At 39.1% G+C, this 23,012-nt stretch overlaps 1 protein-coding gene across 6 annotated transcripts in view; it reads right to left on the bottom strand.

The window, feature by feature from the left end:
* Positions 1 to 922: 922 nt before the first annotated feature.
* The window catches only part of raph1a (Ras association (RalGDS/AF-6) and pleckstrin homology domains 1a), a 69,058-nt gene continuing 46,968 nt past the window's right edge, over positions 923 to 23,012 (bottom strand). For 3 of the 6 annotated variants that reach the window (XM_055214562.2, XM_073855034.1, XM_073855033.1), the window contains 11 exons: positions 22,427 to 22,501; positions 17,096 to 17,173; positions 13,830 to 13,989; positions 11,094 to 11,215; positions 10,505 to 10,570; positions 10,254 to 10,397; positions 7,867 to 7,977; positions 7,396 to 7,494; positions 7,170 to 7,290; positions 6,739 to 6,878; positions 923 to 4,452 (listed from right to left, as the gene is read on the bottom strand). In XM_055214562.2, the coding sequence (XP_055070537.2) occupies positions 2,317 to 4,452; positions 6,739 to 6,878; positions 7,170 to 7,290; positions 7,396 to 7,494; positions 7,867 to 7,977; positions 10,254 to 10,397; positions 10,505 to 10,570; positions 11,094 to 11,215; positions 13,830 to 13,989; positions 17,096 to 17,173; positions 22,427 to 22,501 (3,252 nt within the window). In that variant the 3' untranslated portion in view covers positions 923 to 2,316. Of the gene's footprint in view, positions 4,453 to 5,025; positions 5,081 to 6,738; positions 6,879 to 7,169; positions 7,291 to 7,395; positions 7,495 to 7,866; positions 7,978 to 10,253; positions 10,398 to 10,504; positions 10,571 to 11,093; positions 11,216 to 13,829; positions 13,990 to 17,095; positions 17,174 to 22,426; positions 22,502 to 23,012 lie in introns of all 6 variants that reach the window. The other 3 variants (XM_073855035.1, XM_073855036.1, XM_055214564.2) reach the window with 3 other exon arrangements.

Genomic DNA, 23,012 nt, shown 5'->3' with positions numbered 1-23,012 from the left:
CGCCTACTACATACTATATAGTACGCGAAAAGCAGTAGGCGAGGCGAGTAGTATGTCCGAATACATAGTATTCGAAAAACAGTATGCGAAAAGTACCCGGATGACCTACTACTTCCGGTTAGATTTTGCAGTGTGCATACGATGGACACTTCACTATCCCATGATGCCCCGGACGAGGAGTTGTCCAACGAAGAAGAAGAGGCACGCGGCTGTTTTCGCGCTGAAATGACATGACGTGATGACGACGTATGTCACGTGATGTAGCAACATGGCGGATGTAGTACGTCCGAATCTCATTCATACTACCAGGATTCATACTATACAGTACCTACTGTTTTAATGCCAAGTAAGTAGGTACTTCATCTAATTCAGTACCTACTATACAGTATGCGGTTTCGGACGCAGCCTTGGTTTCATCTATTGCAAATTTGTAATGTTGTGCTTAAAGAAAATGAAATGCTTCTGACTTTTTAACACAAGGGAATATATCATGTTTTAAGGATGTTTAGACAACTGTGCTCACTAACAAGACAAAAAAACAAAAACGAGCAAGAAATGATATTAGGCAGTACACGGAGGATGAATCTCACAGAATGTATCAAGAACTAAGCATTGTGCCATAGCAATTTCATTACTGTAATGCAAAAACAAGCAAAAAAAAAATATTGTCAACCTCCTTATAATAACTTAAAACTAAATAGTTTTTAATGCATTACAGTAATGAGAATTTGTCATATAAAGAATAACACTAAAGTGCACAACAAATTTTTTTTTTTTCGATGCACAAGTTAAGATGAAAAATTATATTGGGGTAAAATGTCAGTAGGTGTAAATTTGTAACTTGGGTAATCACGTCATATGGTTTACAGAGTATAAAATGATAATGAAACATCAACAGAACAAGCACATGGACAACATTCGGTGTGATTTACACATTTATATTGTTCAGTTTAAATGTAACAGACACTTTGCCATTTAATCAACTAAAAGGTTCCTGACTTTAAGAAGCAGCATTAGCTCTGTTCTCGTTTCTTCACTCAGTCCTTCAAAACCAAGCATTTCAGAGATGCGAAATCAACAGGCAAACATTTCGTCAAACTACGCATTCAAGTTTGATAGATGGACAACAATGACAGTAGGCACACAGTGAATTTTTTTGCATTGTAAGTCAAGCAAACTTGACATGACACCTTTTATTGTGTGGCTATGATCCTGGAACCCTAAAAGGTGTGCAATTTTAGGCAACCATATGACGGAAGCATGCATGCAGGAATAACGTCAGTACATTTTTGGCATTGCCATGACATGGATGTTCCAGATATGGGATACTTCAATACAGAGCGTACAGAGGCCATTGGAGCATATCAAGAGATATCAAAACATAGAGAACCACTTCCTAGTGTGTGCGTTTTACCCATGCAGAGCTAACGCACATTGATAAAGTCAGGAACTGCAACTGTATGTACAGATAGATAGTAATGTAACCAACATAGACAGAGCACATTCCCAACCCAGACACAGCCCAGCAACACACAGAGATGTACTCAACTGGTAATGGGCTCATTTTCATCTTCTAACATCTTCATGGAAAATAAGCAGGGTCCACAGCAACACAACATAACAGATTTATCAATAACAATGGTAATCGTTTTCTTTTCTTGACACATTATTGGAAGGTTCTAAACCATTTAAATTAGGAAATGTGGAAAATTCGGTAGAATACTTCATTTAGAACGTATGCTACACAAGTGCAATTCCCACAGGTCGGATTTGCACAAGCGAGGTGGGAATTATTACCCGGCCCTCGCGTTTTTCTTCTGACTGAGAGTGGATCAACCAAATCGCTCAGACAAAATGCGTGCGCACACACACACACACACACACGAGCATCAATTCGACAACCCTGATTTTCTATTCACGTTTAACGCTTACAGTCAAGGGTTTCAAAACTAAACTTTAAAATAAGAATATATTTCAGGTATTAAATAATTTCATATAAAAAGGTACAAGTCCCTCCCACCCCAGAGTTCCACATATATATTTTATTATACATGTACATTATCCTCTTTCCTCACAGCAGTGTCCATGCAGTACCTATATAAACAATGCCAGTCTTTTTTCTCAGTATTTTTGTATACACTTAATAGCAAAGCGGCACAAATACGCAGAGAAGCTTATGTTATAGATGGTCTGGCTTTTTTATGTTGTGGTTATATCTGGGTTAAAATGAGTATTATTTGAATGCAAACATGTTCAGCCATTGAAGATAAACAGAGTGGAAAAGGAGAGTAGCGTATCCCGGCATGTGTCCCATATCTACCACTCGCCTGTCAGTTTAGTGTTTTGGTCCCGTTTGGGTGGAGCTGGTGGAGGACCCCGCCGTAACGTTGCATAGCCTGAGATATTGGCGGTCGAATAGCCACCCTTTTTCTGCTGGCCCAGCAGCAGCTCTGGAGGAGGGGGCGGGAGGGCCATATCGTCCATAGTTGCTACCGGCTCCAGTTTGGCAGAGATTCGGGAGGAGGTAAGGGAGCTATGTCGAGTCATGGATTTCCTCTTTAGAGTTCTGTTCAGATCTTCCAGGAAGTTGGGCTGGACAGCCAAATTGCTCTTGGGGGAAGTTGGTGGGATCTGCGAATTGAAAGAGGATATAGGGATCTGTTGCGGAGGTGGAGAAAGGGCAAGCGGCTCGGGTGGGCCGCTGCTGCGTCGATGCATAGTCGGAGGAGGTGCTTTCTTCAAAGAGCTCTGCTTCCATGAGGATGTGCTGGAGGGCAATTGAGGTTGGGGATTGACCACTGCCACTTTGGGAGCCCCAGAATGCAGTTCTGATGGGAGAGGTGGAGGAGGCAGGAGCTCTGAATCTGGAGGAGGAGGGGGGAAGTCAAACTCTGGTGGAGGAGAGGGAAAATCTGCACCGGACTGGCGAAACTGACTGGGTTTCCCCTGGAGAGCCAAAGGCAGATTAGCCAAGTTGATCTTGCCTGGTTTTGGTGGTGCCCGAGGGACAGAGGGGTCCTTGGAAGGTGATCCCGTTGTAGAGGATGGAGTTGACAAAGAGCTGGTTGGAGCTTGACTGGTCTGGGCAAACATGCTTACCAGATCCTCAACTTTCTTGGATTCCTGGCACTCATTCGCTTTCATGCTGGAGTTACGCTGTGGGGTTGGAGGGGGCTTCTTCCCAATTGAACCAGTAGAGGAATTTGATGACGTTGAAGGGGATTTCTTGAGTGGTGACCCAGACTTGCCGGAGGTGGGAGGTGGGCTTGGAGGAGGAGGTGGTGGGAACTCTAGGGTACTCTCTGGTGGAGGTGGAGGAAATTCGGGTGACTGTGCTTGAGCCTGCCCACCTGGCTGCCATTTTGGTTTGCTTTTTACCACAGGAAGAGATATAGGACCTTTGGATCCATCAAGAGTGTCTGGGAACTGGTTTACAATCTGCTTTACAAGTGACTGCGTTGGAGAGATGGGGGCAGATACAGGTGGAGTTTTTGAAGAAAGGCTATACTGCTTGGGAAGTGTAGGTGGAGGTTGACTGGGACTGTGGCCGGTGGAGAGGCTCTGCTGTTTCTTCAAACTGGCTGAAGGGGTTGGAGACAGAGGAGGTGGCACGGGTGAAACTGGAGAAAAGCCGTTGCCAGGTTTTAGAGCAGTTTGCGGTGGAAACCCACCAGTGAATGTTTTCGGAGGAGCAGGTGGAGGACCAGCTGACTGCTGAGGTGGTGGCAAAAAACACACTGGAGGCTGTGCGGGGAGAGGAGGAGGTGGAGGCGGCGGTGGAGGAGGCTCTTCATCTTGCAGATCAGGTGAAAATTCATAGGACATATTAGGGAACTTCTGAGCCAAGAACTCTTGGAGCCCATTGTTGCTGAGGGGAGGTGGGTATTTTAACTGTTCAGGTGGTGGTGGAGGAGGCAAAAAGCCATTACTGTGTAAATGAGATGGAGGTGGGAGGTCTTCCTCTGAAGGTCGAAGGGGAACATAATGGGGACTTACGGGGGCATGTTTTAACACCGCCATTGCTGACCCTGGCACTGGCATCTCTGGAGGAGGTGGAGGAGGAGGAGGTGGTGGAGTACTGGTACCAGCTTCTGCCATATTATTCATTACAGGCTTGAGGCTTTGTGGCGGCGGGGTAGGGGCCTGAGACTGTTGCTGTTGTGCGGCCAATAAGGGGGTCTGTTTGTAGTGATTTGAAGCATGGGAAATGTTTTGAAGCCTAGCGATGGTACTGTACTTTGTAAACATAACTGGGTTCGAGTGGTGGTGGGTGGGGTTGGGAAGAGGAGGAGGAGGTGGAGGAGGCGGTGGAGGAGATGGAGGCGAGGGAGGAGACATCGGAGACAAGCCACTGTAGCTGCTACGGGACTGGGTAGACTGTGGTACCTGGGGCAGCTGTAGAGGGTAAGAGGTTCTAGCAGGCTGTGTTTGAGGGGCAGAATCCATTCTCACCTGTGGAAATTAATCAAATAAAAAAGTGCATTACAATAAGAACTGAATTAAGACCATGTTGTTAAAGTGTATATTATGTTATTGTGCACTGTAATTGTTTGTGAACAAGTTGTAACATTTCTAAAGGATATGCATTAGTTGAGAGCAAAATATGTACTAAAGACAAGTGCAAGTGAAATGGCATGAAGTAAGACTTTTGTGAACTGTTAGTACAACCTCAAACTGAGATCTGCTCCTTCAAGGTCCTTCCCAACAATATATCACTGAGAAAAAAAATCTGAAAACAGCACCATACTCGCCTACTGTGTTCGCATTATCCCAATAAGAGCTCCTTAACGTTACATAATGGGTTAATCAAACTATAACACCAGTGTGCTGTCTGTTAAGAGTTAACAAATCATTTCCACACAATCCAAACCAACAGTGTCCCACACCAGTCCAGCATTCCCAAAACAACCATAAAATAAATGGCTTCACACATATTGTATCAGTGGTTAGTTGATTTTAAGATGTACATGTGAGGATAATATAAAACATAAGGGTTAGGGTGTGAAGTCTTTTCACACTCCTAACCTGAATCCCCACCAGCACATAAGGCTGTAGCTTTTCCAGACTCGACTTTGACATCCTGGGTAGACAAACAGAGAGGGGACAATTTAACAGAGATATAAAGGTGGGGACACTGCAACATGGGTCTGATGTCCCACAATCACACAAAGTGACTTGAAATCTGATGGACTCAGATTGCAAAATTACATCGAAAGGCACCTAAGTTATCAACTCCAATTACTACAATGACGGTATCAAACTGAACATATTTGATTTCTCTTTAGTGTATAATACTCCTCTCTCTTTTTGTTTACTGTATAGTGTTCTTTCATGTCTTGTTACTATTACAGCTATTAAAAATTGATAGTTTAGTAAAAACAGCACTTTAGCTGTGCTAAAGAACACAATATAGCAACAGATAAAACGCCTGTTCTTCTAGCGGCTGTTAATATCACTGTGCAATGCCCATAAGATAAGGTTGTGTTATTAATTTACATGTTAGAGACAATATGAAGAGTTTAGATGCAAAAGCCGCTAAATGTCACCTCCATCAAAAATAAAATTCAAATCTGCTTAGTCCCGGCCTCAGGCCAATTAGAAATACAGATTTGTTGGCAGAATCTGTTAAATGCCAAAACGATTTTTCAGCAAAGTCCTCTAAGTGCATGGAAGAAGATCTGGATGAACGAAAGCAAGTGTAAGTCAAGCTGCAACAGTTTTTAGGTGGTTTACAAAATATATTAAGATATTGACCAATTTTTTGAGCCTTTTATCTTTATTTAGAAATGGAAATTTTTGCATGTACTAATGAAATGTCAAAAATTACGTTTGTGAAAATAAGACATTTCATGCCAATGATTTTTCCGGAATCTGTGCATCCATTCACACACACACACACACACACACACACACACACACACACACACACACACACACACACCGTAAAGATCTAGTAAAGACACGTGATGTATTTAAAGTCCTGCACTTGATAAGTTTTTTCTACAGCGTCTGAAGTTTGCAAATTATCCGTGATTTCTCTCTCTAGAAACCACGCATGTGCATTTTTGTTTATGACAAGTTTGTAAAGAGCGCGCAATGCGCTGTTCTGTCATGCTGGTGAATGATCTCAGCTTCAGCGTAGATAGTGATGAGCTCCCTGATTTCTGCTTCGGTCCAGTTTTTCGACATTTCTCGTTGTGAATGTTGATCTGCGTTTAAATCCCTGTGTCAAAGTGTTGAACCATAACTTCCTGTTGCGATGACATGCGCATCCTCACTACGGCACGCCCCTTACGGCATTGTTTCTGCCTCATGTTCACACTGAATGCTTTCTGTGAAGGTTACGGCAATGTTACTAGGTCCTCTTTATGGGAGCAATCCCAGAACATTTACGGGAGGTGTTTGTGTTCACACAGAAGCGTCTCTGCCAATTAACTGAATTTTTCTGGGACCAAAGTGCTGTGTAAATGGGGTTTAAGAGGGTTTTGCATCTGAACTCTTCACATGTTCTAATGGAACAATGACACTAAACATGAAGACACTAAGAAGGACACTAGCTATTATTATGGCTTTATTATAAATCAAAGATTTCAGTATGGATTAGGATGCAGAAGTTATCACAGAAAAATGGCCATGAAATGGGGTCAAAAAAAGACATTAGGATAGTGAAGAAATGTAGGAAAAGATGAAAGGTTAAGCAAAGCCAGAGACCATAAATAAAGTTTTATCAATGGTCACCTTAGACTCATCTGCCTGATTGCCTCTCTTCCAAGCCTCAGAAAAGATGGAACTGACCACACTTTGAGAGCGAATATGAGCAGAGGATGTGGTCTCTGACACGCCGCTGTCTGATTGGCTGGAGTGGTTAGATTGAGATTCTGTCGGCATGAAAGAAGCACTCCATTAAATACCAAATGAACAGGTGATAAATCTTTATAAAGAGAACTGGCATATGACTTTTTCATCTGTAATAGCCCATATTTAAAAACAAAATGGCCTTCACAAGCTCAACTTTTGCACAAAAAAATAATGATGGCGATTAAATAACAGATTTAACATTTTTTGCCAAACCATTCCTGTAATTTAACATTAAACTGACAACAATACACAAGCCTGTTAAGCCTCCTGACATGTATTACCTGTTTTTCTGCTGCTGCTGTTGAACTCACCTGGTATACTGGAGGAACTGGAGCCAGACTTCATACTGGAACTGGAAAGGGAAGACCAGTCATGGGCCGCCTCTGTGCGCTTCATAGCCTCCTGGTAGTTCAAATACAGCTGCTTCCCATACTACATTAAAAACCACAGAGATTTAGCCACTGTCACATTAAAACATGTAGAAGTACATAAACTGCAGCAAGCAGGGTGATGTCATCAGTCTGACAGTGATCTTACCTTAGCGATGCGTAGCCCATTGACCCACTGATGTAGCGTTCTGACATCATCACAGCAAAGATACTTAATGTACTGTGATTTCTTCTGAATCTGAGGGTGCTGGATTGGAAAATCAGAGATGATCTTATGTTTCATTTATTATACTTACAATGATGCATTTTATTGTGATGGATGCTTATAGCTGCAATTCACTAAAAATTTTTTTAAAGCTACTGTAAAATAAAGATAAACCTGTGACTGGTCTGCATTTATACAACTAATGTCTGGCGTTTTGCCTTCATCTTGAGGATTGTTTCTGACTTAAACTACATTAAGTTGCAGACTGGGGTCTGGCTTTTAAATACCCCAGTGCTTTAAAGGTCCTTTAAAAAAAATAGAAAACACCACCACTCATCTTTATCAACAAAACTAGAAATATACCTTTCATAAGGGTGTGAAGCACTTTATAAAAAGATGATTGTTGTCTCTCACCTTCAGTACCATACAGTAGTCAGTTGGGGCTTTATATTTGCTGCGATAGTCCTGACCCAAATACACATTAACATGATCCAGCTGTAGGAAGCAAACCAGGTCTCTAGAGGCCTGCAAAATGTCAGCAGATGAGAGAAACGGTTAACTTGTTTCATGTTGAACACGTTTAACCCTGTAAATAACAATGTTTAGGTGAATAGCTTTCTTATTTTCATATTCATAATAACATTTTAGAACATAGATTTTGATGAGCATGCAACCTGTTTCTATCGATTGCTTATCCATCCTGCATAAATGACAGCTCAAAAGTGCACACTGGCTGTTTTGAGACACCCTTATAGTTTCATATTGTACACAGTCAGCTTTACGTAAGGTTTGCAGCCAAGTTTAAAAAAGACAACACATGGTTATGCTGTCAAAATCAGCACTTGACCCCAAATGAATGTAGTAGGAAGGAGAAGGTTTTTCTTCTGTTCTAGGATGAGGTGAAGTACTGAGATTCAGTATGATTTCTTCTAGATTCAGGTAAGAGTAGTTAGTATAAAAATAAGATAAGAGTACGCAAGTAATGAGTGATGGCTTTAGGATGTGGGGCAGCTGGTCTTTAATCTTTCTTTCCCTCTATCGCCACGTGCCTCTCTGTGATCTGTGTGTAATGAGCAGACACTGGCTCATGCCTCCTCTGAACTTGACCCCATTAGCTGATCTCTAAACAGCATGTTTTTATGTCAGCAGTGACACTGAACTGACAAGTGAATCTCTTAGCATCAGTCAAGTGCATTCCAAAAGTGCATTCAAATTTCAAAGTGATGCTGAATTAATAAAAGCGAATATGGTGATATACTTGGAAAAAAGGACAGAGAGAAAATGTAATGGGGCGTACACACCAAACACAAATTCAACGATTTGCACAAGTAGATTACAAAGTCAATGCAAAAGATGCAAAAAGAAACAAACTCGCTCAGGGCGATTCAAATGATGGGAACTGGGCAGCGCGATTGCCGTGAATTCGCCTCAAACGTGCCTTTGCGCAAGTTGAAAATATTCCATGCATGCAAAAAATTTGCTTGACACGAAGTTAAATCCCACGAGTAATCTAGAGCGAGGAAAGCGATGCTTCGCATTTGGTGTGTACGCGGCATTGGTCTTAGTAAGGTCAGTATAGAAAAGCAAATCATTCCTAATGCTGCATACACACCAAACGCAAAGCACCGCGTTCCTCGCTCCAGATTACTCGCAGGATTCAACTTCATATCATGCAAATTTTTCCCTTGAGTTTAATTTTTTTAAGTTGTGCATAGACGCATATCAGGCGGATAGTGCCTGACACATTTAACCAGCGGATTAAAAAATTAACCTAAAAAAGTCCAATTCGCGTCATTCGCATCGCCCTGCACGAGTTTGCGTCTTTGCATTGACTCTTTATTTAATCTTCTTCTTCTTCATTTCTTAACGCCATTCCAGCATCTACGGCTATATTCATGGCGAGAACCAGGTAATCCATACACAAGTTTTATTCAAACACAAGTTGATTCATACACAAGTTTGGGGGAGGGACAATTTGGTATGTCCAATTTGCCTAACTTGCGTGTTTTTGGCCTGTTGGAGTAAACCACGCTGACACAGGGACAACACTTTATTTAATCTAAACCCATGAATTCGCGATAGCGTTAAATTAGATTCCTTTATCGTGCTCATATTTGCATAAATCCAGTATCTCTCTTTACGTAGATAAGGGGTCTTTTTGTGTGGCAGTGAAATTAAGATTATCTAGCAGATCATTTATGAAGTACATGTAGTAAGCATGGGGTGACTAATTTGCATTAATTCACACAAAGTGAATCCTATAAAAATGATTACTGATAATGATTATTAAAAATAAGCAATAATGAAGCCCGATCCCTAACCCAACCCCTAAACCCAACATCATTGGGGCAAAAGTAGATACAAAAATCTGAAAATATGTAAAAAATAAAATAAAAACTTTTCAGTACAAAATGGTAGTCAGTATTTAGTGTGACCTCTCATGGCACTAAACACACTCTTTTGACGTGACTTAAGTCATGAATTCATTAGAGTAGAATTAGGATTTCATTACATTTAGGTTTAAGAGAACCTGCACGTTCCTGGTATTACTCAAGAGAAGGTCACATATTAATACAAAAAATTAAAAGCTAAAAAATTTTTAATAAAGAGACTGAGAAATAATTATATATGGTCACTATACCATTGCAAAAGCAACAAATCTTATAGGCCCAAGATGTTTGCAAAGTACTGTATGTCACGCAGATACAGTAGCGCTTCATCCATGAAGCACACAGGAAACAGAGTCTGCTTTTTATAAAGGGATACAGATTTCAACAAAGACAAAGAGACTCATAACTGACCTTGGCTTTACCCTTTGGCACATAATATATCCCCGAAGCTCGTAACAGGAAGTAGCGCTTCTTCCATGATTTCTTGCCGTCGTCTTTAAGCCACAGCACTCCTTCCATCTCAGGCACACTGACGGAGCTACCACAAAAACATTCCTGCACACACATACGTAACGCAAACATAACGTTTCTGACATGAAATAAATAAGTCATCCAATTTTAAGCACTCAGAGAGGTTGTGTGCATTTGTAAGCAAGTCTTACCTCCAGCAAAGCCTCCTTATTTCTGTCTGCCATCTCACACGTCTCCTTCCGCCCCAGCAAATAGTTCTGAGAAAACAGACAAATACAGATGATAATGTGTCAGGTAAGCTAAACCAAAGACTGACACAAACACACTGTGATATAGTCTTCATTCATGCTTAAACAGTATTTATAGCACAGTTCCCCGTAGCATCCCTTTTAACGAAAGTAAGATGTAAATATAAAACTTATAATTATTAAAGTTTCATTGTTTGTGAGGATTCATCTAGTGGGTTTAAAAGAGTCCAGAGCCACAGATTCAAGTCTGGCCAGTGAACATGCTTTGCTCAGATCAATTATTCATTCCAGTTCTGAGTTTACACAACATTGACCTACATCACACACACACCAATGTCATCACTGATCGACCCAATCATCCATATCCACATGAAAATGCTGGGTTGTTTCAACCCACAGTTGGGTAAAATATGGACACATCTGAGCACCTAAAAAATGTCCCAGCATTTTGGGTTTCTCGCTACTTAAACATTAATCTATAATTTCATCCCAAATAAATAGCACTAATTTGAATTTTGAGCATGTATATTACCTGTGGGTTCTTGAAAAGGGCATATTTCTCAATGCGTTCAATGAACATCAGTCTGTTGGTGCTGTCTCTGGTCCAGTTCAGCAGATTCTCCACCAGGTTCTCATGATCCTCAAAGATTCTCTCTGGAGAACAAGAAAGAGGACAACATAAATTGTGCACACAGCAAAGTGTATTTCTAATAAGTATTAAGAGTTCCTATGGGCATTTCACACGGTACGCGACAACCGCAAGTGTTTCGTTCATTTTCAATAGGAGATGTGCGGAAAGCAGCAAAACGGGGCCGGTTACAGAAGTGAAGCTGAGACGGCCTTGCTCATGCACCCAAAAAAACGACCCAGTGGCAATTTTTTTAACCTGACTGGACCCGAATGTAAACGGCACAGACGTGTGTGCAGTCTGCAGCCCCGTATGCACCAGACAGAATGAAACACTGGTGACCTTGCAATCAATTGGGCGAGCTGCTCCATTTATTTTCTTTTGTTATCTGGACGATGACATCAAGGTAACCGCTAAAATGTGCATTTAAAATTGACAGGTCTTTAACCTACCACCAGCAACACGATGCCAAAAAGAGAAGAGGCTGAAAAGGGGTCGGAACAGATCTAAGTGGACCCGTGAAGACCTCTATCGTGAATACATTCCTCTGCTTTGCATCGTGGCAAACAGCTGTGACCTTTCCCACATACCCACAGCATCTCGTACCTTATTGCTTATTTACTGTATACATAACCCTGCACTACAAAACCAGTCATAAGTACAACAGGTATTTTTATGGTAACAGCCAACAATACATTGTATGGTTCAAAATGATCAATTTCCTGTTAGGCCAAAAATCATAAGGATATTAAGTAAAGATAATCTTCCATGAAGACATTTTGTACATTTCCTACCGTAAAAATATAAAAAAAGTATTTATTATTAGTAATATGTGTTGCTAAGGACTTCATTTTGACAACTTCTCAAAATGTTGATTTTTCAAATGTTGATATTCAAATAGTTGTATCTCTGCCAAATAATGTCATATCTTAACAAACCATACAACAATGGAAAGCTGATTTATTCAATTTAAAAAAATACCCTCATGACTGGTTTTGTGGTTGAGGGTCACATTATTCTTTTTAGTTTGGTGATGTTTGAGCTTGCCAACATTTTAACTTGGCACTTTGGAAAACTACATTTATCCATATGTATTTATTATAAGCATGAATTTTATAAGCATGATTATTCACTTTTACAGACTATTTTCACCTCTTACTAATATTTTACATTCTGATAAGGAAAAACATGTAAACTAAGGACAGGTAAAGTGACTTTTAAATTCAGTTAGCAGGAGAACTCCCAGTCAATGAAGAAAAGTGACATTTATTCCAATTACAAGAAGTCTTTCTGGCAGGGTCCTGCTCTCTTCAGAGACTACAAATATTCTCAGGTCTATATGAGTGGGAGAAAAACCTTAAGCTTACTCTGGCTCTCAACATTACTAAATCTTGAGGAAAAGAATGTAATTGTATTGATGTCAAAGAATGCATTGAAACAATATGTTAAATTGTTCTCTGATATCAACATAGAAGGTATTTGGCTTTATCAAGTGCAAAAATTATCCAGAGATGGTTTTTCATGTCCATTTACAACCCTAGGATTTGTGCCCAAATTGAAATGGTCTATTATTACCTTATTTGAAAAGGTTTTTAAATAGTAACGTTAAGATCTGCTCTGATTGGCTGTTTTACAGAGCGGCTCATTTCAGTAGCTCTGTGTGTGTGCAAACCGACCCTATTTTTGAGCCTGTATCAGACAAAGATTCAGAATTTGAGGAATAATCAATTATTCGGAGAATAAAAATTGACATTTTTGAGTGGTAAGTTTGTGGGTTTTTTAGCATGGACCTGCAAAACGTCAATAAGGGAACTTCAGCCTAAATGCTAGCATATAGCATTAACTAGCATATAGTGCTAATTCAGCAGTAACAACATTGTTATTGATTTAATGTTGGGGGCGTATATCACGACTGTAACGTCACAGTGTTATGTTGAGATTGTTTACCAGCGGTCTTTTGCATGCATAAGGTTAACACATAGAGAAGGAGACATCAGTGTTGAAGGCTCACGATATGTCATTACTATGGACAGAACTTTTATTATTTATCTATGCCTAGATAAATACAGTTTTACATTCAATGGCACCTTTGAAAAGTGTGCAAAGAGTGCCTCAGCAAGGGCTTTTGTAAGGCCAATGGGAAACATGATAATGTTCCTGGAAACATGTCTGGAAATCGGTCTAAAGATGGTGCTTTTATTGAAGTGTTCCTAACGTTTAATCTATCTAGCTTCTATAAACAGCACATGATTGTATGTATTAATCCTACTAGGATTTCAGACATACATTTTACTAATCTACACTCACTGCAAATCTGCTTCTGCAATCGAATAAACTGAAAAGGACTGCTGCTGTGTTTCTGAGGACCAGTGGAAAAAAAAAGAGGAGAACTATCATCCTGCTGACTCTGTGCTTTGTCTGAATCAAACCCTTCATGAAACTAATCAGCTTGTTATGTTTCTATGTCTGTAAGGAAATAGATTTGTTTACAAGGTACCAAGCATTGGTAACATCATACCTTGTGGACCAGACTACATTTTGGTTTTCGGAAAATGAGCTACATTGTGGACAGGCTTTTTGCCAAAATCCTAAGTCTAGCTCTGTGTGAAAGGAAGGCAGAGGTCTTTGTCTGGCTCTTACCCATCTGGAGTTCAGAGATGACTTCAACCAGACACCAATCCAGGCTATAACCACAATGGGATTTGTCCAGCAGACTGTCCAGAACTTGACGCACCGTCTGTCTCTCATCCACCATCATAGTCTTTGAGCTTTCATCTGATAGGTGCACTCGGATAACCAACTGGGGAGAGAGAAAGGACAATATTTGGATGTATTTTTGGATTTGTTTAAATTATTTCTTTACCAAAACTTTTCTCTAGCATCTGTGAGTTGCATCCTGACCTGTTTTGTGACATTTCATTAAGGGTTTTTTTTTCTTTTGAAAACACCCCAGGCATCCCATGACCTTTTGATACTCTGATCCAAAAGCTCATCCAAGTTATTACAGCATGATTTGAGAATATTCAGTAGTATAGAGTTAGCAAGGTTAATGTTACAAATTGAACACTTGTTTAGTGAAACAGAAATAGCACATTTGTATGGTTAGGCAAGGCATAGATTATTTTGTTTATACATTTTATTAAAACACTTATTTTTATTTCCAGGTTTAAATAAAATTTTGAATCTCAGATTGTCAGTGTGGACAGAGACATAAACCTACGATACATATCCTCCATTTTAATAAGATACAACAGTAACCTGTGAACATATATGAACCAATGAGAATGCTCTCTCTCTCTTTCTCTCACACACACACGTTACACCCACTGACCTACATTCTCCCTGTACTGATGATCAAAGGCCAAAAAACCAATCCAATCCAATACAAATGGTGCAAACCATAATTTCAAGCATATTTAAAATCACAGTGAAAGTACAGCCTTCAGTGAATGTACAGCCTTCGCATTTATTTTATTTTTAATACATTTGCAAAGATTTCAAACAAAAATCTTTCACTTTGTCATTATGGGGTATTGTTTGTAGATTTTTGGGGAAAATGCTGCATTTAATCTATTTTGGAATAAGGCTGTAGCATAACAAAATGTGGAAAAAGTGAAGGCCTGTGAATATCTTCTGAATGTACATAACTTAAATCCTCTAAATCAACTCTCTGTCTCTTTCTGTGCGCACATCTCATCGCAGATCAGTTTTTATTTTATATATCACTAGAGAGTATTTGGGAAATCATCCAAGCAATGTGTTAAGTCACATGACACAGGTGACATCATCATCCCTGAACTGCAGCGTTAATCCAGCCACATCATGCCAGATTCCATCTCACGTCCCAGCTTAACTCTGGAGCACATTTACTGAGATTTAAGAGAAGCGTCTAAAGAGACACAGACTCTGTGTGCTGTGACGGCGACCTGACCCAGAAAACGGTCATGCCATCAGGACTGCTCATACAGAGTGCAGACACTGGGAGACACAGTAAGGTCACATGTGCTCACGGTCGGTCACGTACCCAATCCTCTCTATGCGTTTAAATGGTCTTAATACACCTGTCTTTACAGTTAAACACACCTTAACACCAATGTTTACCTGACCAGATAACAGTACAGAAACTGAGGAAGTCTTTGGGATTCTGAAACTTTAAAAATAAAGAAGCTGATGTCAATTTATTTAAAAAATTGTCATTATTTATTGTGTGACATTTTGTTGACTTGTGCAAACACAGTAAATCCTTTATATCTGTACAAAATGCCTGCTTGCTTTTACTAAACTTCCGGTCTCTGTTTGTTTAATGCTCTGACTAGTGGCTAAACTGAACTTTGGAACAAATACCTCGTCGAAAATAGCAAATGTTTTGGTTTCCTAAAGACTAAGGGAGACAACGCTATCTGAAGGGAGGTTTGGCAGCCGTTTAGTAAACATTGTATACAGTCATTTTACACAGTAACAGTTAGCTCAGTGTAGTTTTTGATACGCTTTAGCTATGATTTAAATTAAGGCAATTTACACTGCAAAAAATGACTTTCTTACTTAGTAGTTTTGTCTTGTTTTCAGTAGAAATATCTAAAAATTCTTGAATCAAGATGTATTTTCTTGATGAGCAAAATGACCTAAGAAAATAATACTAATTTTTAGAAAAAATATATACAATTTAAGTGAATTTGTGCTTGAAACAAGCAAAAATATCTGCCAATGGACTGAGAAAGTTTTACTTGAATTAAGTGTTTAAGAAAAAAGAAATCTTATTTCACAATTTTTTTCTCACCCCATTGGCAGATAGTTTTGCTTGTTTTGAGGACAATTTCACTTAAATTGTAGATTATTTGTCTTAAAGCTAGACTTATTTACTTACGTCATTTTGCCCATCAAGAAAAAACATCTTAATTTAAGAATTTTTAGATATTTCTACTGAAAACAAGACAAAAATACTAAGTAAGAAAGTCATTTTTTGCAGTGTATGTGTTATTTATTTTTCATTCTTTGCGGAAGTTTACCAGAAGTTACGTTTGTTCCACAAAAGTCGTTTGTTTATTACTGCTGAAACAGTATACATTTCATAAGCTTCTTTTTTATATATCTATACTGCCTAAACTGATATGTGTTTACTGTAAAGCTGCTTTGCAACAGTTAGGCATGGGCCGGTATAAGGTATTGCCATTGCGACACTAAATGTGTTATTTTCAAAACATAAAGCCTTTCTAATAATAATAATAATAATAAGTAATTTTTGTAATGTATATTAAATGCAAACATCAAATCAATTAAATGACTTAATGATTTCATTAATTTTGTGTAAACACAGCTCACACACCTTGGAAAAAGTATTACAGAAAATTTAAGTGGTTTTGACTCTTTAAAACCTCAGTATACATTGAAACCAGTAACCAACCCATGCCTAGCAACAATGCATAAATAAATAAAAAATAATTGATTTACTGCTAAAATTATTTTTGGCTTCTGATAATTTATTTTAATTAAAAAAAAAGAATTACAAGAATGTAAAATAAAAGATTTAAACTAGTGTTCAGACTTTCAGACCCTACTACTGTATATGTATAACTAAACATTTATACCGCCAAATGTCAAGCATCCACTGAACACCTGAGGTTAACACACAGATGAAGCAAACCATTAAAAAAATCCTTCATAGGTTTAAGTAAACCTGATTTAAGCATGTAAATGTGATGCGTTACACTGCCTGCTGTGAACCAGGCACATGTCCCTACTGACCCACTTTTACACTGCACATGCTGAAGCTGGGGAAATTATACGTACAGCACAGATTTATAACATACATACACACATTTAAAAACAGGGTTGTGTTTACAGTACAGGTACACTTCACCTTTATCGTCCCCTGCAAAAGGAAAACTGGTAATTCCAGATCATCTCACCTTTTTAACTTGCGCCTCCTTAATCTTCTCCAAAGCCACTCGGATGTTTTCAGCTTTTTGTTTGGCAGCTTGCTCTTCCTAAATAAAGACACACAAACACAGTCAGCACACAAAATCTCAGTAAATGCACAGTGGGTATGCTGGGTTCCTTGTGATGTTCTAGTTAAACATTTGGACGTTTGATCATTTTAAAACCCAAAATGCACCACTCATACATTTACCTGACTTTTCCAGCAAGATGCCATTGTACGTACGTATGTTTCAACTATTAATAAAACCTTTGATTCTTTGGTCCGCACAATAAAGGGACGTTTAAGCGCCAATAAGACATCTGTCGGTAAACACAATCTGAACGTTGCGGTCCTCCTCGGCAGATTAGAGAAAGCTGCTTTTCAATAGTCACATCTGTGGTCCAGCGGAGACAGGTCTGAAAACTCAAAACGAATAATTTGCAGGTAAAACCCAAAAAATATTCCACAGTAACACGTCTGAACCAAATCCATGTCTGTCCTTTACAGCTCTGGCGGTCACTGAGGTGTGCAGACCCATGCTGAGAGCAGTTTAATGTTTAACTAAAGCTGTAATGGTCAAGTTGGTGCCAGCTTCATTTCTCAAGTATTAATGGCTTGAAGCGACCTCTCCGGTCTCTGCCGTGTAGATCATTCCAGGAGAAGCTCTTCTGCATAACAGCATACAGTAAACCAAATCTACCGCAACCAGATGATAGGTGGAGGATGGGCACAACAAGCAACGCTCTACTAGCTATAGTCTACTAGCTAATCTCTCTCAGTCTCTCTCTCTCTCTCTCTGTCTAGGATAAAGCAATGCCCCTCCTCCTTTCCTGTCAGATGCATTTCAGTCATGCATCTTTGTTTCTGTGTGTTTTTGTGTGTAGCAGCTTTGGTGTAGGGTTGGGCTTGTGTCGAGGTGTGTATTATCCTCTCCACGCTGCTGTTAAGGTACAAAAACACAAGATTCCTCTTGTTTACCCAACAATGAATGCAAGATATAGTCCAAGCTCATATTAGCACATCCTCCCCAAACTTAATAGTGTAACATGAAAACATGACACAGCAGTTTTCAACCCGTCCTGCTTCAGAGCACAGGCAATTAAGTGGCGAGCTGTATTTAATATACTGTTTTGTTTACTTTAACCCTGTGTAGTTTGGTTCATCATGTTAGAGGCAAGCAATCTGCCCATGTTGGCATTTGTCCTGTTTGGCTAGTGCTTACCAAGTGACAGAGGGTTGATTGGAGGCACAACCAGTATTTTTAACTAATAACTGAGTTTTTTTTTAAATTGCAATTTCTTGTATAATACTAATTTGTTACTGTTACTGCAACTATTGAAATTCAGTGCATTCACGTAAAAAAGCACAACATTCAAGTTCACCAATGGATCAAATTAAAATGAACCAAGTACAGACCAGCAGCTGTTCTCCTGACCTATAATTCTACATCACAAATCACCTGTCAACAGATTAAATTAACAATAACAAAGGCTATGTCTGAAAGCTGAGGCAGCTGACTTGTTGCCGCGCTGCCTTACCCCTCATTCAGATAGCCAGCGACGTTATCGCTGTGTGTCGCTTGTCTCTTTCAATGAGGCGTTTCTAAATCTGCTTGTCATAAACAAATGAGTACCATCCACGCCAGTAACTGACGAGAGAAGGATGACGTGAACTCCACTGCTTTGTTCTCATTGGTAGTCGCTCCCGAAAGTCGCTCGACATTAGCATAAAGTTAAACTTTTCTTAACTTTCTCGCGTCGCTGGACACGCCCATGCGGTCGGCAATGGTCACTTTTGCTCGTGTCACCGGAAGTCGCTAGGTTTCCATTTAAATGAATGAGATCGCGTCGCTCTGCTACTGCTTGTCGTTGGCTGTCTGAATGGGGTGTCAGTCAACAACTTCGGAGGCATGAAGGCAGCTCCGGGAAACGAATTCGGACAGCCTTCATAGACAGCGTAATGGAATTCTGTTTGAAATATATTGCAGAGAGCAATATTGCTAGAAATGCAGCCAAATAGTGTAAAAAATAAAAATATTACTTTATTTACACTAAATTTGTAATCCAGACGATTTCTTGGCTGCCATTTTATTATTTTCGAACTTGACCAGGCTCGACCAATCACATGACAGGCTCGACCAACTTGACTCTTCTGTAGTTACATTGTGTACTAAGACCGACAGAAATGTAAAAGTTTTGATTTTCTAGGCCGATATGGCTAGAAACTATACTCTTATTCTGGTGTAATAATCAAGGACTTTTCTGTCGTACCATGACTGCAGCAGATGCAATGAAATGAGCAGCCGCAAATAGTCCCCTTAGTAACTTTCAATGGCAGGGGACTATTTTCGGGGCACTGTGTATAGAATGAGAGTATAGTTCCTAGCCATATCTGCCTAGAAAATCGCAACTTTTAGTTTTCAAGTTTTGAATAGGAAAAATATCAATACTCTTTGGTTATTTTTGAGCACGATGCTAATAGGCTAATCAGATTTAATGAATTATGCTAAACTATGCTAAAAGTGGTACTGCCAGACCCGGAGATCAGCTGAATGTATTCCAAAACGGTAAAAATCTAATATTTAACTCTAGGGGAGCTGGAAAATGAGAATATTTAAAAAAAAAGTGGCGTGTCCCTTTAAGATGTCACTTTAAAGATATCGTGTACATAATAACGTCATTTTACAGATATTATTCATAATAATATTCCGTTTCTTCCACAGACTGATCATTTTGCCTTTTAAGAGGCTTATCACACACGCTTTTGAAGGAGCTCTCAGAAGCACCCAACATCATTCGTGTTTTTCCACTGTCCAATCGAATGAGTGGAGAGGCGGATCTTTCATTGTGGTGACAGAAGTTTACAGTTGCTTGGAACAACCGGACTGCAGTCACTCACTGTCTCCTGTCTGTTTGTGCACCTCTCACCCTCGATTAAGGTCAGATCAATCGTCCTCTTTTTAAAGTTATTGCTAATATGATAGTTAACAGCAAAAGAGCGCTCACGCTTCAATATTTGACTATCAGGACAGCTGGGTCTGTGGCTGCCTAGTAATATAAAAAGCTGCGCCACACTGCCCGCCATGCGTTTCCAAGCGTTTAAAGCGTGTTTGGTGTGATTGGCCACTTAGAAGTCAAAATATCAACAGCAGCCATGGACCCCGATCAGGACACATCAGCTATAATCGCTCGATTCTTTTATTCGAGGAATACGCAGCTTGTTGTTTCTGATGAAACTCGATCGCCTCAAGGAATCCATTTGTTGTGATGTCACTCTCTACCTCGCGAGTCTGTCTGCCACCTGTCCGCAGACAACAGATCTGAGGATGTACCTCTCCAATGAACAGGTACACACAAACCTAGAGCAACTGCACGGTCACACATTACTTGTATTCATAAGCACAGATGCTGTGGTGACCCAGTTTTTCTTTCTACCAAAATATCAACAGCAGTTTTTTACTCTGTTGAACTCAAATGTCCAAATGTTTAACTGTCTTTATGCAAAACCACTTACCCACATGGTGCATGGCAAAACACAGAGGCATATCTTCATTTAAATTCAATGACGAGCTGCCGATACCATACAGCCAGCGATGAACAAACTTTTTTCAAGCATGCGTGTACAGTACATGCTGTACATACTGTATACTGTTGCAAGCTGACAGTCATAGTGCCAACAGTTTATTATTACAATTACAATAGCTTTGTAGTTTATAAACTTTAAAGTGAATTAAATATTATTTCAATATAAATATATAAGGGTGATTCTCACGAAACCATTGAAACACCACGGCACTAATGATTTTAGCTTTAAAATGTGTAATATAGTAACATTAAAAAGCATCAGAATTAACACAATACTGTGTTCTACCTTGCACAATGTGTGATTTCAACATAAGAATTTATAATTGTAAATTTTATCTCATTTTCTGCTGAAATTCTCATTACCGCAATGTGTCCGGCTGTGTTTGAACATGCGTTATGTTGTAATTTAATCAAATTAACACAAAAATATTAAGAAAAAAAATAAATGGATGTTTTGCTAGACTACTTTAGATGACAGAAAAAATATTTACTGAATATTCATGTATAATAATAATGAAGAAAATTAGGAAAATTATGTGTCCATGCCTGATGTTCTCATCCTCCGCAACACTTTTTGAGAACAGTTTAAGCACACATACAGAATTTAATAAAGTTTTATTTTGAGTGACCAAGCACATGGACCAGTTACTTCAAGATGGCTACCAGGTAAGATAATTTTTTACAGTTAATTTGAAATATTGTCTTGTCAGAATGCTTACACGACATTTTGATTATCATTACCGCAACAGATGCTTATTAAATGTTAATTTAATTAATAGAAGCATAATACTTTGATTTTAAATGCATGTGCAGAATCTCCAAATTATGTTCTTTCAGGTTTGTCATGTCATTTTGTAAATATGTCAGTGTTGATGTTTTCTGACTGTTGCGGTAATGAGATTTTTTAGGACAAATTTTTTAAATTGTGTTACAAAAAGTGTTAAATGATAAGTAAAAGTTTTTAAATTAATGTTCCCATTTACTCCAGACTTTGTTTTTCAATGTCTGGTGGGAAAAAAAGTAAATTTAAGCAATTTTTACATTTTCATGCTTGACATTTTTAAAACCAAGTTTTCATGAGAATCACCCATAAACAAGTCAACACACATAGAGTTTAAAACCAGGCCAGAAAAAAACATTAAAACATTGTCTCTTTATGAACATCTTGAACTTATTTAACTTCAAATTAATCTGCGAGGTAAAAAATTATAATTTGCTAACCATAACATTTATCATTTTACATTGATGAACTTAAAAACTGTAGAGCACTGTGACTATCAACAATACAAAAATGAAGAGCTCAAGTTAAAACAGCGCTGGGCATTCCTGTTGTGTTATGAAACATCACAAACACAATATATGAATTATAGTAACCATGCACGCACGACAACGTTGCCGAATTGGTTTAACATATGGGTGACGTTTTTCGATTTTCTGAATTGACAAGATACAAGCCAAGGACCAGCATGATGCCGGGGTCAAGCCAGCGAAGCTTAAAAGGTCAGTATAAAAGAAAAATACTTAGATATTAGTTACAACAATTAAACAAAGCCAAAAATATCTACAGTGTTATTTCACTGTACAGTAAGTGCTACCTTACCTATACTCCACATCAAAGATCATAATGAAAGAAAATAGAAAATAAATGAAGAAATGAATCATGCTGGCGTGCACAGAAGTGTTAGAAAGCAACCAAGAGAAATTCATCTCATCCAGAGAGGGCAAGAGTGCTTCACCTTGGTCAGCAAGTGAGAGGGCTTTCCTGCAATGCTTTTCAGAATGAGAGAGGTCTCCCTGTCCAGATACGAGTGCTTTGTGCAGAGAGAGAGAGAGAGGAGAGATAAGAGTCATTAGTGCTAAGATTAATGAACATGAATGATTCATAGTGTGAAAGCACAAGGGAAAATGTGTGCAATAATCAGTGAAACTAAACAGAAAACATCCTGCTAAAGACTATCATGGGAAGCATTGGGGTTTAAGCACAAAAGTGCCGTAAGCATTTGTTGTTTTTCCTAGATTCATTGTGTTGATTGCTTTAGGGTAGGGACACACCAAACCGACGCAAACAATGTAGCGCAGACTGTGAGGTCGGCTCACATTGCAAGCGTGCAAAGTTGCCCCGACACACCAAACGTTCGGTATGCGCCTGCGTGAGACAACTTTCTGTACCAGCAATGCATGTGCCATTTATTAATCAAAATGGGAAACCGGAAGAGCTAGTGAATGCTGTTATACAAAGCATAAGCAAAAAGATTTGTGATGTGACCCTGGAGTACAAAACTAGTCTCAAGTCGCACAGGTATATTTAATACATTGCATGGG

The sequence above is a fragment of the Misgurnus anguillicaudatus genome, chromosome 17 (assembly GCF_027580225.2).
Source record: "Misgurnus anguillicaudatus chromosome 17, ASM2758022v2, whole genome shotgun sequence".
Lineage (NCBI taxonomy): Eukaryota > Metazoa > Chordata > Actinopteri > Cypriniformes > Cobitidae > Misgurnus > Misgurnus anguillicaudatus.
This window is presented reverse-complemented; position numbering and strand designations above follow the sequence as displayed.